The 15,626-nt window shown below is 43.9% G+C and overlaps 1 protein-coding gene across 1 annotated transcript in view; it reads left to right on the forward strand.

The window, feature by feature from the left end:
• LOC139457849 (beta-galactosidase-1-like protein 2) overlaps nucleotides 1-15,518 on the forward strand; it is a 74,860-nt gene extending 59,342 nt beyond the window's left edge. Inside the window, exons 14-18 of the mRNA XM_071239198.1 lie at nucleotides 8,341-8,431; nucleotides 9,349-9,436; nucleotides 9,731-9,845; nucleotides 13,343-13,459; nucleotides 13,946-15,518. Of these exons, the coding sequence (XP_071095299.1) occupies nucleotides 8,341-8,431; nucleotides 9,349-9,436; nucleotides 9,731-9,845; nucleotides 13,343-13,459; nucleotides 13,946-14,014 (480 nt within the window). The 3' untranslated portion in view covers nucleotides 14,015-15,518. The remainder of the gene's footprint in view (nucleotides 1-8,340; nucleotides 8,432-9,348; nucleotides 9,437-9,730; nucleotides 9,846-13,342; nucleotides 13,460-13,945) is intronic.
• Nucleotides 15,519-15,626: the final 108 nt, after the last annotated feature.

A 15,626-nucleotide genomic window follows, 5' to 3' on the forward strand; every position in this document is an offset into this window, starting at 1 on the left:
ATATATACAGTACATAATTTGAAGATGTGTTGTGGACGTAGCATTAACTTTTTTGTGAATCAATGTCACATAGCATTTACCAAGTGTTATATAAAGAATATTTAACATGACATTAATGACACGAGAAAGCCAGAACGGGAGTATTTAATATTTTGTTTATCACCAGCTTTCATTCTCACTAGGGGCCCAGTCGTCTAACGCGAGGCAATTCACTGTGCAGAGTTGCCTCCCTTGGGCACACCAGAAACCTATGATTGTGGGTTCATATCCCGGTTCGCCTCGATTATGTTTCTAGGTTTGTCAGCACAATACCCGTGCTCGTGGGTTTCACCAAAGTGGTAAACATCTGAGACCTGCATCACTTCAGGCTTTCCTCCCACATTAAGCTGACACGCAGTGATATGACTTGAATACTCTTAAAAGCGACGTTAAACTCAACTCACTCACTCACTCAGGACAGAAAGGGACAAAAAAACAGGACATGAATCAACAGGATCTGTCAGCACCACACTTGTGCTCGTGGATTTCACCAAAGTGTTAATTGTCTGAGATTTACATCACTTTTGAATTTATGTCTTGATGGATGAATCACTTTATCATATAGTGGGTGGGTTTCTTGGCAGGATAAAGCCAATCCATAAAAACGATATCCGTTGGGGTCATTTGCGGATAGAGAACGATACAAAAATCGAAGGCCAAGAAGGGACTACAGTTTGATTTGGCCGAAATATGTTGTAATTGTTGCTTGTTTCGTTTTGTCGCTGTGTGTACATCTGACTGCACTTTGTAACGTTATGACAGGACAGGCCGACTGTCAACAACGTGTGACTCTGGCTGTGATGTTTCCTAGACTAGGGTTAGAGTAGTTTCCCTTTGATAAAGGGCAGTGACTCTATCGGACAGACCGATGGATTGCCGTGAAAGGCAAGCAAAAACAATTTGTGTAGGCAGTTGTTGTTTTGCATATGTAAGAAACAGGTTTCAGTTGGAACTATATTGTCAACTGTCACTGTCCGATGGACACATCACTTACCCTCTGACATATTAATGCACACATTCCAGGAAAACTTACAATGTGTAGGTAATGTTTGTGAGAGATGGAAAGCAATTTTCAAGCACAGAATTGAAGACTGACATAATATGATAAAGAGGTTATCACACTTGTGCGTTTGGGGATGGTAAATATCCTGTATTAGGAATAAAGATTATCATATATGTCAGAATGATGAGATCTGATTGGTCCACGTGATCTTGATAAAATACTGTGCAATCCGCCTGGGAGGGGAATAGATTTCTCAGCGGGGGAATAAATCTCTTATACCCCAATACGAGCAAATCAGGCTGCACATGCATTTCTGAGAGACATACTTAATCCTTTATACCCCGCTTAAGAGCAAAAAGCTGCATGCTTTTTCCAAGCCAATGACATAGCACAGGTTAACCTCAGCTCGATCGAGCAGCTGTTTTCTATCAATTTGGAATTTTTTTACTTTATTTACAATGTCATATAAAAAGCATTTCAGTATGATAAATTCGGCGAGTGGTATTAAACCTAACGAGGAATGCATAAAACCCTATGTACCTCTCGTGATCCTGCTGCAGCTTATACTATGTATTTCTAATAAAGGATACTTACCATCCCCAAACACACTCGCATGATGACCTCTACGTATACACAAACAATTTTTAATTTATTGGACAGTATTGGGCTGTAGTCAGTAGAATTGGTAAACCAAAAAGTAAATAAAATGTTGCTTAATGAATTTACTATTTAGGATTAAGTGTTCAGAATCTTAACTGCTTTTGGGATTGTCTAATATAAAGCTGTGGATTACATATGTATAAGGGGCGGTGGGAAAGTCTAGTGGTTAAGGCATTTGGTCATCATACCGAACGCAAGGGTTCAATTCCCCACATGGGTACTATGTGTGAGGCCAATTTCTCATGTCCCCCGCCGTGACATTGCTGGAATATTGCTAAAAACGGCGTAAACCCATGTTCTATATCTCCAGGTCTAGCATTTCAGTAAACCTCCGCTAACCCCTAGATCCATTCCCGTGGGTTTTGCAATCACAAATTACCCGCCCTTGATTTTCATTTACATTTTAACGACCAATCAAACGTCGGCATAAGTGTAGGGTAAGGGAGGTAACTCATATTACCTAGAAATCAAAACCACCGCCACTTTTGAAGGACATTAAGACATCCTTTCCATGAAAAATATTTTGGAGGGCCTCTCTTTTGCATGTCAATCAGTTTCTTAATGTTGAATTTCTCAGAAACTCAATCATTATCAATGGGACTGGCCAGCCCAACATTGATTGGTACGTTAAATCTACAAGTGTAGCAAATCAATTGGCAAATGGAAAAAAAGGTCAAATAATTTGTGATCGCCCAAACTAGAGATGGAAATCTAATAATTAATGCAGAAAGATATTTTATTTGAATTCCATGCTCTTCTCATCTTGGGAATAATATATTTGTTTATGTTGAGTAATAAACATGATACCCCATGGAAAGTCCATTATGTTTCTGACCCGTGAAGATCCGGGGTAGAATAGGTTTTCAGCAACCCTTGCTTGCCGTAAAAGGCAACTATGCTTGTCGTAAGAGACAACTAACGGGATCCGGTGGTCAGGCTCGCTAACTTAGTTGATGCATGTCATTGATCCCAATTGCGCAGATCGATGCTCATGACATTAATCACTTGATTGTCTGGTCCAGACTCGATTATTTACAGACTGCCGTCATATAGCTGGAATATTGCTGAGTGCTGCGTTAAACAACAAACCAGCCAACCAACCATAATGTTTCTGAACATATCTATTCAGACATGTTTTTCAACAAATCAGATTAGGGCAAACTCATATGTGTGTCCAAGGTTTGGGGACCATCTTCCCTGAAATAGCTGATAAGAAAGTTTACCCGTGAAGATCTGAGTTAGAATAGGGCTTCAGCAACCCTGGCTTGCTGCAAGAGGTGACTGACAGGATCGGGTGGTCAGGTTCACTGACTTGGTTGATGCATGTCATCGTATCCAACATGCGTGGGTCGATGCTCATGATATCAATCACTGGATTGTATGGTCCAGACTTGATTATTGACAGCCTGCCGTCATATGAGTGGAATATTGCTGAGTGCAGTATTAAACAACAAACAAACAACAAATAAACGTTTTAAGTTGTTTATGTGGAATGACATCAAAGATGGTATCATTTACTATAACATATTGTATTTATCTGAAAAATACAACTGATATATCGAGTGAAATGATACCTTACTTTCAATTCTTCCTGATTTGCACAATGGACGTCTCAGTGGTCTAGTGGTAGAGCGTCCGCCCGGAGAGCGGAAAGTCCGGGGTTCGATCCCCGACTGCCTCATACCAAAAGACGTTAAAAGATGGTACTTGTTGTTACCCTGTCTGGTGCTTGGCATTAAGGGTCTAAAACAAGGACTGGTCGGCTCGGAGTCAGTATACTGTGTCTGAGTGGGGTATTCATGTTAAACTGCGGCATGGTATCTCAGTGAGCTAGCACTATAAATCGGCATCAGTCCGGACTAGTACAAGCAGCCACACAAACACGTGCATGCACGTCGCTATATAATAATATGCAATAATCTTGGACGCAACGTTAAACACAATTTCACCTCACCTCACCTAGAACATGTAAGGTCAGTGAGAAAATACATTATCAATTGGCCGTTTGACTTTTCTATGCTACTCATGAAAATGTCCATTTTGTCATGTCGCTCGATGACCTAAATATGTTATTTGACAAAATCCACTTTTTATTTGTGGTATGAACAAAAAAAAAAGATGTAATGTAAAATATTTACAAGCAAAAATGTTTTTTTTGCAAAACGGAGACTTGAACTCAGAATTTCTTCTCAACAGATTCGCATACCATCACTCACAATTTGACACATTTTATAAGATTTTGACCCAAAAGTGGGTGTCAGGGTAGCGTCAGTGATAGATACACGGGGCTTGGAACCCGCCTCCTCTTCTTCTGTACGTCAGTTGCACCTCGGTATGGCCCCATGACAGGTAAGTATATTTCTGAGCAATCGAAGTAACCACACGACTAAGCCTGACCCAGTGATCAGTGGGGAAATATAGGCTATATATCCTGACTCGCTTGGTGGTGCAATACATTGAGGCTCTCGTAGGGGGAGGAGATATTCCTGTGTATAGAATCAATAGGCATCTGGTTCAGTACAATAACATGACTGGGAGGGTCCGAATGAAGGGTATTAAGGCATTTTTGTGTGAAGGGGGTCTCTACTAAGAGATGCATAGTTGACATTACAGTTGTGTGAGGGTCTGTATGAGGGGTAACTGGTATGATAATACATGGGTGATGATACAGTTGTGTGAGGGTCTGTATGAGGGGTAAGATGGGTGATGATACATTTGTGTGAGGGTCTGTATGAAGGGTAAGATGGATGATGACACAGTTGTGTGAGGGTCTGTATGAAGGGTAAGATGGGTGATGATACATTTGTGTGAGGGTCTGTATGAGGGGTAAGATGGGTGATGATATAGTTGTGTGAGGGTCTGTATGAAGGGTAAGATGGGTGATGATACATTTGTGTGAGGGTCTGTATGAAGGGTAAGATGGGTGATGACACAGTTGTGTGAGGGTCTGTACAATGGGTAAGATGGGTGATGACACAGTTGTGTGAGGGTCTGTATGAGGGGTAAGATGGGTGATGATACATTTATGTGAGGCTCTGTATGAAGGGTAAGATGGATGATGATACATTTGTGTGAGAGTCTGTATGAAGGGTAAGATGGGTGATGACACAGTTGTGTGAGGGTCTGTATGAGGGGTAAGATGGGTGATGACACAGTTGTGTGAGGGTCTGTATGAGGTGTAAGATGGGTGATGATACATTTGTGTGAGGGTCTGTATGAGGGGTAAGATGGGTGATGATACATTTGTGTGAGGGTCTGTACAATGGGTAAGATGGGTGATGACACAGTTGTGTGAGGGTCTGTACAATGGGTAAGATGGGTGATGACACAGTTGTGTGAGGGTCTGTACAATGGGTAAGATGAGTGATGACACAGTTGTGTGAGGGTCTGTATGAGGGGTAAGATGGGTGATGACACAGTTGTGTGAGGGTCTGTATGAGGGGTAAGATGGGTGATGATACATTTGTGTGAGGGTCTGTATGAGGGGTAAGATGGGTGATGATACATTTGTGTGAGGGTCTGTATGAGGGGTAAGATGGGTGATGATACATTTGTGTGAGAGTCTGTATGAGGGGTAAGATGGGTGATGATACATTTGTGTGAGGGTCTGTATGAGGGGTAAGATGGGTGATGATACATTTGTGTGAGGGTCTGTATGAGGGGTAAATTGGTGATGATACATTTGTGTGAGGGTCTGTATGAGGGGTAAGATGGGTGATGACACAGTTGTGTGAGGGTCTGTACAATGGGTAAGATGGGTGATGACACAGTTGTGTGAGGGTCTGTATGAGGGGTAAGATGGGTGATGATACATTTGTGTGTGGGTTTGTATGAGGGGTAAGATGGGTGATGATACATTTGTGTGAGGGTCTTTATGAGGGGTAAGATGGGTGATGATACATTTGTGTGAGAGTCTGTATGAGGGGTAAGATGGGTGATGATACATTTGTGTGAGGGTCTGTATGAGGGGTAAGATGGGTGATGATACATTTGTGTGAGGGTCTGTATGAGGGGTAAATTGGTGATGATACATTTGTTTGAGGGTCTGAAAGAGGGGTAAGATGGGTTATAATACATTTATGTGAGGCTCTGTATGAAGGGTAAGATGGATGATGATACATTTGTGTGAGGGTCTGTATGAGGGGTAAGATGGGTGATGATACATTTGTGTGAGGGTCTGTATGAGGGGTAAGATGGGTGATGACACAGTTGTGTGAGGGTCTTTATGAGGGGTAAGATGGGTGATGATACATTTGTGTGAGGGTCTGTATGAGGGGTAAGATGGGTTATAATACATTTGTGTGATGGTCTGTATGAGGGGTAAGATGGGTGATGATACATTTGTGTGAGGGTCTGTATGAGGGGTAAGATGGGTGATGATACACTTGTGTGAGGGTCTGTACCATGGGTAAGACTGACAGAAAAAAAGAAGAAAATCCACTGAAGAGTGTTTTTCAAATTTTAGGGACAACAGACTTGAAAATTGCCCTTTTCTAAATCCAACTTTAATGCCATAGTATGTGGTTTAGAACTAAACCCCACAATGCTTGATCTGAGTTTTACTCTATGGATATCCAAGTCATCTATGTGGCTTACACTGTGCTGTGCACATCGATGTGCCTGTCATATATGCAAGTAAAATATAACGATGTACAATACGAAACATTTTTTTAGCATATATACAGCTTCATACATTACTTAAGGACACTTTTTTGTGTCTCCTGCATACAGATCTATAACCCACTCAAAGCAGTGAACTCAAACCATGCCAGTTCACTCAATATCTTAACCAACACCAAAGAGTTCACGTCTTTGTAGTATGGTTTGTTGGTTGGTTTGTTGTTTAACGCCGCACTCAGACGTATTCCAGCTATATGATGGCGGTCTGTAAATAATCAAGTCTGCACCAGACAATCCAGTGATTAATATCTTGAGCATCGATCCACGCAATTAGGATTGATGACATGCATCAACCAAGTCAGCAAGCCTGAACACCCGATCCCGTTAGTCACCTCTTACGACAAGCATAGTCACCTCTTACGACAAGCATAGTCACCTCTTACGACAAGCATAATCACCTCTTACGACAAGTATAGTCACCTCTTACGACAAGCATAGTCGCTTCTTACGACAAGCATAGTCACCTCTTACGACAAGCATAGTCGCCTCTTACGACAAGCATAGTCGTATGGAGTGATCAAGGGATCAAGCCTGCCATGTCAATGTCCCCATGTAGCCCTAAAACAGTTTTGTGGTGTAGGGTCATGGTTGTAGGAAACCTTTTTCATGTATAAAGATGTCACTAAACCTCTATTGAATTGTTACATTGGTAGTACGGAAGTTTGATGACACATTTGGGGGGGTCGGGTAGCCTAGTGGTTAAAGCGTTTGCTCATCACGCCGAAGACCCGGGTTCGATTCCTGACATGGGTACAATGTGTGAAGCCCATTTCTGGTGTCCCCCGCCGTGATATTGCTGGAATATTGCTAAAAGGCATAAGACACTACTCACTCACTCACTCACTCACTAATGACACATTTGTACATTAGCAAGGTGTTAACATAATGGTGGTTTGGGGGTCAGTGTTTGAAATAAGCTCCAGCCCGTAGGCCCGTGGCCGGTAGCTCTCGTGTCGGGCCATAGGTTCAAATGTGTATTGTCCTTATGACCTGCAGTGAATGTACTTGTAGATTTATTTGTCACAATAAGCTTCAGTTTTTTAATTGAGAGTCTGACAAGTTTAGGGCCTGCAGCTTCTTAAATTTGTGGGTCCTAATAGCAGTCTGGCAATTTTTAAAATTTCACACGCTGTTTGGCGTACCATTTACCTGTCATTAAACCAATCATGCCAGATAATACACTGAATGATAATAGTTGGGGATTATGAATATTTGGAGGGGGGTGTATTTTATTGTTGTGAAGACTGAGCACACAATTTCATAAAAATACTCCCAGATATTCATGATCCCTAATTTTTGGGTATCCTAGTAGTTAAAGCGTTTGCTCGTCACGCCACAATGTGTGAATTATTGGTGCCCCATGCCATGATATTTTTGGAACATGGCTAAAAGCGTCGTTAAATCCAACTCACTCATTTTTTCACTCACTCACTCACTCACTTACTCACTCAATCACTCACTCACTCATCCCTTACTCACTCACAAGATCTCACTTATGCACACAATCACACTCACTCACTTACTCATCCTTTACTCACTCACTCACTCACAAGATCGCACTTATGCACACAATCACTCACTCACTCACTCACTCACTGTTAAAAGTGGCCTTAAACCAAATTTACTCACTCTCTCACTCACTCACTCACTCACTCACTCACTCACTCACAAACTCACTCACAAACTCACTCACTCACTCACTCACTCACTCACTCACTCACTCACTCACTCACTCACTCACACGAATGCACAATCACATTCACCCACTGTTAAAAGTGGCCTTAAACCCGACTCACTCACTCACTGCATCTGCAGGGAACTGTAGACATATTGCTGGAGGAAGAGGATGGGGACCCAGTGTGTACTGTGACAACCTTCCACTGTAACAGTATGACCACCTCCGATAGTGGGTGGTGGTGTTATCTCCAGGTTCCTGACAGAAAGGGTTTGTGTTACAGGCGGACACAGTGCTGGACATTGTTGTGGAGAACCTGGGTCGTGTCAACTACATCCTAGCTGGCTCGGAGATACTCAACTCACAGCGCAAAGGTGAGCAAACTCAGTGTTGGGTTAGCTGCGACAGTGTGGGGGAGATGTTACAGCGTGGGTGAGTAGTGAGTAGTGAGTTGCTACAGTGTTGGGGAGTTGCTACAGTGCTGGGGAGTTGCTACAGTGTGGGGGAGTTGCTACAGCGTTGGTGAGTAGTGAGTAGTGAGTTGCTACAGTGTTGGGGAGTTGCTACAGTGCTGGGGAGTTGCTACAGTGTGGGGGAGTTGCTACAGCGTTGGTGAGTAGTGAGTAGTGAGTTGCTACAGCGTGGGTGAGTGCTACAGTGTTGGGGAGTTGCTACAGTGTGGGGGAGTTGCTACAGTGTTGGGGAGTTGCTACAGTGTGGGGGAGTTGCTACAGTGTGGGGGAGTAGTGAGTTGCTACAGTGTGGGTGAGTGCTACAGTGTGGGGGAGTTGCTACAGTTTTGGGGAGTTGCTACAGTGTGGGGGAGTTGCTACAGTGTGGTTGAGTTGCTACAGTGTGGGTGAGCTGCTACAGTGTGGTTGAGTTGCTACAGTGTGGTTGAGTTGTTACAGTGTGGTTGAGTTGTTACAGTGTGGTTGAGTTGTTACAGTGTGGTTGAGTTGTTACAGTGTGGGTGAGTTGTTACAGTGTGGGTGAGTTGCTACAGTGTGGTTGAGTTGCTACAGTGTGGTTGAGTTGCTAAGTGTGGCTGAGCTGCTACAGTGTGGCTGAGCTGCTACATTGTAGTTGAGTTGCTACAGTGTGGCTGAGTTGTTACAGTGTGGTTGAGTTGTTACAGTGTGAGGTGAGTTGTTACAGTGTGGTTGAGCTGCTACATTGTAGTTTAGTTGTTACAGTGTGGGTGAGTTGCTACATTGTAGTTGAGTTGTTACAGTGTGAGATGAGATACTACGTAGTGAACAGTGTGATAAGTTGTTGTGTGTGTTTCTAGGACTGAGTGGCGATGTCTACCTGGATGAGAAGAAGTTGGAGGACTGGAAGATCTTCCCCCTCGACTTTGACAAGTCTTACGTCAACAGGTGAGTACAGTCAGACCTCAGTAACCTTGACAACTAAGGACAGTCAGACCTCGTTAACCTTGGCAGCTGAGTACAGTCAGACCTCAGTAACCTTGACAACTGAGGACAGTCAGACCTCGTTAACCTTGACAGGTTGGTACAGTCAGACCTCATTAACCTGGACAGATGATTATAGTGAACTGGTATAGGTGAGTACAAAGAGACTTCATGAGCCTCGACTGGTATGTAAATAGGCTTGTTATCTTTATGTTTTCCACGTATCAAGCGTATGAAAGTGTGATCATCTATATATAGGCTCTCCAGGACGAGTGAGTGGAAGCCGTTCGAGGTCCAGGTCAACACTCCCTGCATGTACCGGACCGAGCTGAAAATAGCAGAGGAACCTAGAGACACCTACCTCTTGGTGAAGGTATGACACCCATAACACCTACAGACACCTACATACACCTACATACACCTGCATACACCTGCATACACTACCTCTTGGTGAAGGTATGACACCTATAGACACCTACCTCTTGGTGAAGGTATGACACCTGTACACACCTACCTCTTGGTGAAGGTATGACACCTATAGACACCTACCTCTTGGTGAAGGTCTGACACCTACAGACACCTACCTCTTGGTGAAGGTATGACACCTGTACACACCTACAGTCACCTACATACACCTGCATGCACCTACCTCTTGCTGAAGGTATGACACCTATACACACCTACAGACACCTACTTCTTGCTGAAGGTATGACACCTACAGTCACCTACCTCTTGGTGAAGGTATGACACCCACAGTCACCTACCTCTTGGTGAAGGTATGACACCTATACACACCTATAGACACCTACCTCTTGGTGAAGGTCTGACACCTACAGACACCTACAGACACCTACTTCTTGCTGAAGGTATGACACCTACATACACCTACCTCTTGGTGAAGGTATGACACCTACAGACACCTACCTCTTGGTGAAGGTATGACACCTACAGTCACCTACCTCTTGGTGAAGGTATGACACCTATACACACCTACAGTCACCTACATACATCTACAGACACCTACATACATCTACAGTCACCTACCTCTTGCTGAAGGTATGACACCTGTACACACCTACAGACACCTACATACATCTACAGACACCTACCTCTTGGTGAATGTATGACACCTACAGTCACCTACCTCTTGGTGAAGGTATGACACCTACAGTCACCTACCTCTTGGTGAAGGTATGACACCTACAGACACCTGCCTCTTGGTGAAGATATGACACCTACAGTCACCTACCACTTGGTGAAGGTATGACACCTATACACACCTACAGACACCTACCTCTTGGTGAAGGTATGACACCTACAGTCACCTACCTCTTGGTGAAGGTATGACACCTACAGTCACCTACCTCTTGGTGAAGGTATGACACCTATACACACCTACAGTCACCTACCTCTTGGTGAAGGTATGACACCTGCATACACCTACCTCTTGCTGAAGGAATGACACCTACAGTCACCTACCTCTTGGTGAAGGTATGACACCTATACACACCTACAGTCACCTACCTCTTGCTGAAGATATGACACCTAAAGTCACCTACCTCTTGGTGAAGGTATGACACCTACAGTCACCTACCTCTTGGTTAAGGTATGACAGCTATACACACCTACAGTCACCTACATACACCTGCATACACCTACATACACCTGCATACACCTACCTCTAGCTGAAGGTATGACACCTATACACACCTACAGACACCTACCTCTTGGTGAAGGTATGACACCTATACACACCTACAGACACCTACATACACCTGCATACACCTACATACACTACCTCTTGGTGAAGGTATGACACCTACAGTCACCTACCTCTTGGTGAAGGTATGACACCTGTACACACCTACAGTCACCTACCTCTTGGTTAAGGTATGACAGCTATACACACCTACAGTCACCTACATACACCTGCATACACCTACATACACCTGCATACACCTACCTCTAGCTGAAGGTATGACACCTATACACACCTACAGACACCTACCTCTTGGTGAAGGTATGACACCTGTATACACCTACCTCTTGCTGAAGGAATGACACCTACAGTCACCTACCTCTTGGTTAAGGTATGACACCTATACACACCTACAGTCACCTACCTCTTGCTGAAGATATGACACCTGTACACACCATACAGACACCTACATACATCTACAGACACCTACATACATCTACAGACACCTACCTCTTGGTGAAGGTATGACACCTACAGTCACCTACCTCTTGGTGAATGTATGACACCTATAGACATCTACCTCTTGGTGAAGATATGACACGTACAGTCACCTACCTCTTGGTGAAGGTATGACACCTACAGTCACCTACCTCTTGGTTAAGGTATGACACCTATACACACCTACAGTCACCTACCTCTTGCTGAAGATATGACACCTACAGACACCTACCTCTTGCTGAAGATATGACACCCACAGTCACCTACCTCTTGGTGAAGGTATGACACCTACAGACACCTACAGACACCTACCTCTTGGTGAAGGTATGACACCTACAGTCACCTACCTCTTGGTGAAGGTATGACACCTACAGTCACCTACCTCTTGGTGAAGATATGACACCTACAGTCACCTACCTCTTGGTGAAGGTATGACACCTACAGTCACCTACCTCTTGGTGAAGGTATGACACCTGTACACACCTACAGTCACCTACAGACACCTACATACATCTACAGTCACCTACCTCTTGCTGAAGGTATGACACCTATACACACCTACAGACACCTACATACATCTACAGTCACCTACCTCTTGCTGAAGGTATGACACCTATACACACCTACAGACACCTACAGACACCTACAGACACCTACATACATCTACAGTCACCTACCTCTTGCTGAAGGTATGACACCTGTACACACCTACAGACACCTACAGACATCTACAGACACCTACCTCTTGCTGAAGGTATGACACCTACAGTCACCTACCTCTTGGTTAAGGTATGACACCTATACACACCTACAGTCACCTACCTCTTGCTGAAGATATGACACCTACAGACACCTACCTCTTGCTGTAGATATGACACCCACAGTCACCTACCTCTTGGTGAAGGTATGACACCTACAGACACCTACCTCTTGGTGAAGGTATGACACCTACAGTCACCTACCTCTTGGTGAAGGTATGACACCTACAGTCACCTACCTCTTGGTGAAGGTATGACACCTATACACACCTACAGTCACCTACCTCTTGGTGAAGGTATGACACCTGCATACACCTACCTCTTGCTGAAGGAATGACACGTACAGTCACCTACCTCTTGGTGAAGGTATGACACCTACAGTCACCTACCTCTTGGTGAAGGTATGACACCTACAGTCACTTTCCTCTTGGTGAAGGTATGACACCTACAGTCACCTACCTCTTGGTGAAGGTATGACACCTACATACACCTACCTCTTGCTGAAGATATGACACCTACAGTCACCTACCTCTTGGTGAAGGTATGACACCTACAGTCACCTTCCTCTTGGTGAAGGTATGACACCTACAGTCACCTACAGACACCTGCTTGATGAATGTATGACACCTACAGACACCTACCTCTTGGTTAAGGTATGACACCTATACACACCTACAGACACCTACCTCTTGGTGAAGGTATGACACCTACAGACACCTGCTTGATGAATGTATGACACCTACAGACACCTACCTCTTGGTTAAGGTATGACACCTAAATTATGAATAATCACAATGTAATTTAGTCAAGTGTGTCTGCTGGGGCAAAAAAGTAGCATTTGATTATTTGTTTACCGCTTTTGATAAAACAAGGATTTGTGTATCCACGATCCCAAACTGTTGATTGTTTTGACAGGGTTGGAAGAAGGGAGTGGTGTTCATCAATGGCTTCAACCTCGGGCGGTACTGGAACATCGGACCCCAGAAGACTCTGTATGTGCCGGCGCCAATCCTTAAGACTGGCACAAACGAGGTAGGGACAGTCTGGTTAAAAGTGCTCAAACAAACATTCACACAAACTTGACAAGTGCTCAAACAAACAGTCACACAAACTTGACAAGTGCTCAAACAAACATTCACACAAACTTGCGCAAGTGCTCAAACGAACATTCACACAAACTTGACAAGTGCTCAAATAGTATTAGAAATAGACTGAAACATGTCAGTAACATAAATTCGTTGTTCGCAACTGCATGGATCGGGCGGTCAGTCTTAGTGACTGGTTTGATTGTGTGTCATATCCCAATTGATGTTACTGGATAGTCTGGTCCAGTCGTGATTATTGCAAAGTTTATTCTCTTAAAATAACAATTATAGATACATGGTTTAATTAATCTGGAATATTGTATACTGCAATATTAAATATCTGTCACTGGTTAAACTGTGAAAAATTCAGTTGATCGTGAAAGTGTGTGCACAAGCACTGCATCAAGTCTACATGTTGTTTCCTGCATCCCAGGTCCTGATCTTTGAGCTTCACAAGCCAGCACCAGAGATCACCTTCCAGAGTTCACCGGACCTCGGCTGAGGAGACCACACCATCGTCAACAGTTGTCCTGTAGTCACAATGAAGCTGTATATGCAAGGTTCCACCATCTACCAGGTCAATGCTTGACCCACCCACAACTGGACTGACCTTTAGTGGTTATATTTTCTTATCTGAAAGGGTTGTGATTGACCCCGTTGATTGGGTTTTCAGTATTAGTCAAACAAAGGTTTGATGTTCCCATGTCTGTATTATTGTCTACATAGGCTGAGGAGTGGGGTTAGCTTGTTTTGACAGTGTGTCTGTCTGTCTGTGTATCTGTCTGTTTGTCTGTGTGTGTGTCTGTCTGTGAGTGTGTCTGTCTGTGAGTGTGTGTGTTTGTCTGTCTGTCTGGGTATTTGTCTGTTTGTGTGTGTCTGTCTGTGAGTGTGTGTCTGTCTGTCTGTCTGTGAGTGTGTGTCTGTCTGCCTGTGTATGTGTCTGTCTGTGTGTGTATGTGTGTCTGTCTGTGAGTGTGTGTGTGTGTGTTTCTGTCTGTCTTTTTGTCTGTCTGTCCTTCTGTCTGTCTGTGTCTGAGTGTCTGTCTGTCTATTATGTGACCATGTGATATTATTGTTGGAGGTGAGCCTGGACAAAAATCATGTATCAGTATGCTGGATGTAAACCGAATATCTGTTTGTGAAACTATTGTGAAACTTTTGTGAAACTATTGTGAAACTATTGTGAGATGACGTGGAGCTATTGGCTCCCCACTTCACAGAAATGATTTCAGACAGTGATCAAAACATATCTTGTCTAACAAAAGTCATAGCCAACTACCTCCCCCTTTCTTAGTCAGGGTCAGTGTTGGGATGCTGACCTACGTAGTTACTCACTGTTTCTTAAGCTGATGGCCGTTGTTGTTAAGGGTACTATATTAGCTTAGTCAGGGCCAGTGTTGGGATGCTGACCTACTTAGTTACTCACTGTTTCTTAAGCTGATGGCCATTGTCGTTAAGGGTACTATATTAGCTTAGTCAGGGCCAGTGTTGGGATGCTGACCTACGTAGTTACTCACTGTTTCTTAAGCTGATGGCCATTGTCGTTAAGGGTACTATATTAGCTTAGTCAGGGCCAGTGTTGGGATGCTGACCTACGTAGTTACTCATGGTTTAGGGTACTACATACATGTACCCAGTAGGGCTGGGATGGGTAACTCGGGTACCCGGGTCCGGTGGGTACTGAGTAGGACCCGGGTACCCACAGGACTACCCGGACCCGTGGTTAGTCAAGTGATATATTGTTTAATGACCAAAATTATCTAGAACTCTATGGTTACACTACAAGTCACTAATGTTCACATTTTTTTCTGACTCTGCACCCATTCCTTCTGACTTTTCAAATGGTTGAATAAAGACATAACTTAAGTCAACTTCAGGGTATGCATGACCAGATTGATTAATACATGTATCTTAATACGCTTTGCCAGGGCTATGCTAAAAATGTTCCCAATCAGACATTTGGAGACATCTCCTGAGACCTACAGTGGGTACCCGGGTAGGGTCGGTTAATAGGGGGGTGGGTACCCGGGTAGGGTCGGTTAATAGTGGGGTGGGTACCCGGGTTAGGTCGGTTAATAGGGGGGTGGGTACCCGGGTAGGGTCGGGTATAGGGG

The sequence above is a fragment of the Haliotis cracherodii genome, unplaced genomic scaffold (genome assembly GCF_022045235.1).
Source record: "Haliotis cracherodii isolate W230 unplaced genomic scaffold, xgHalCrac1.p SCAF_12, whole genome shotgun sequence".
Classification (NCBI taxonomy): Eukaryota; Metazoa; Mollusca; class Gastropoda; order Lepetellida; family Haliotidae; genus Haliotis; species Haliotis cracherodii.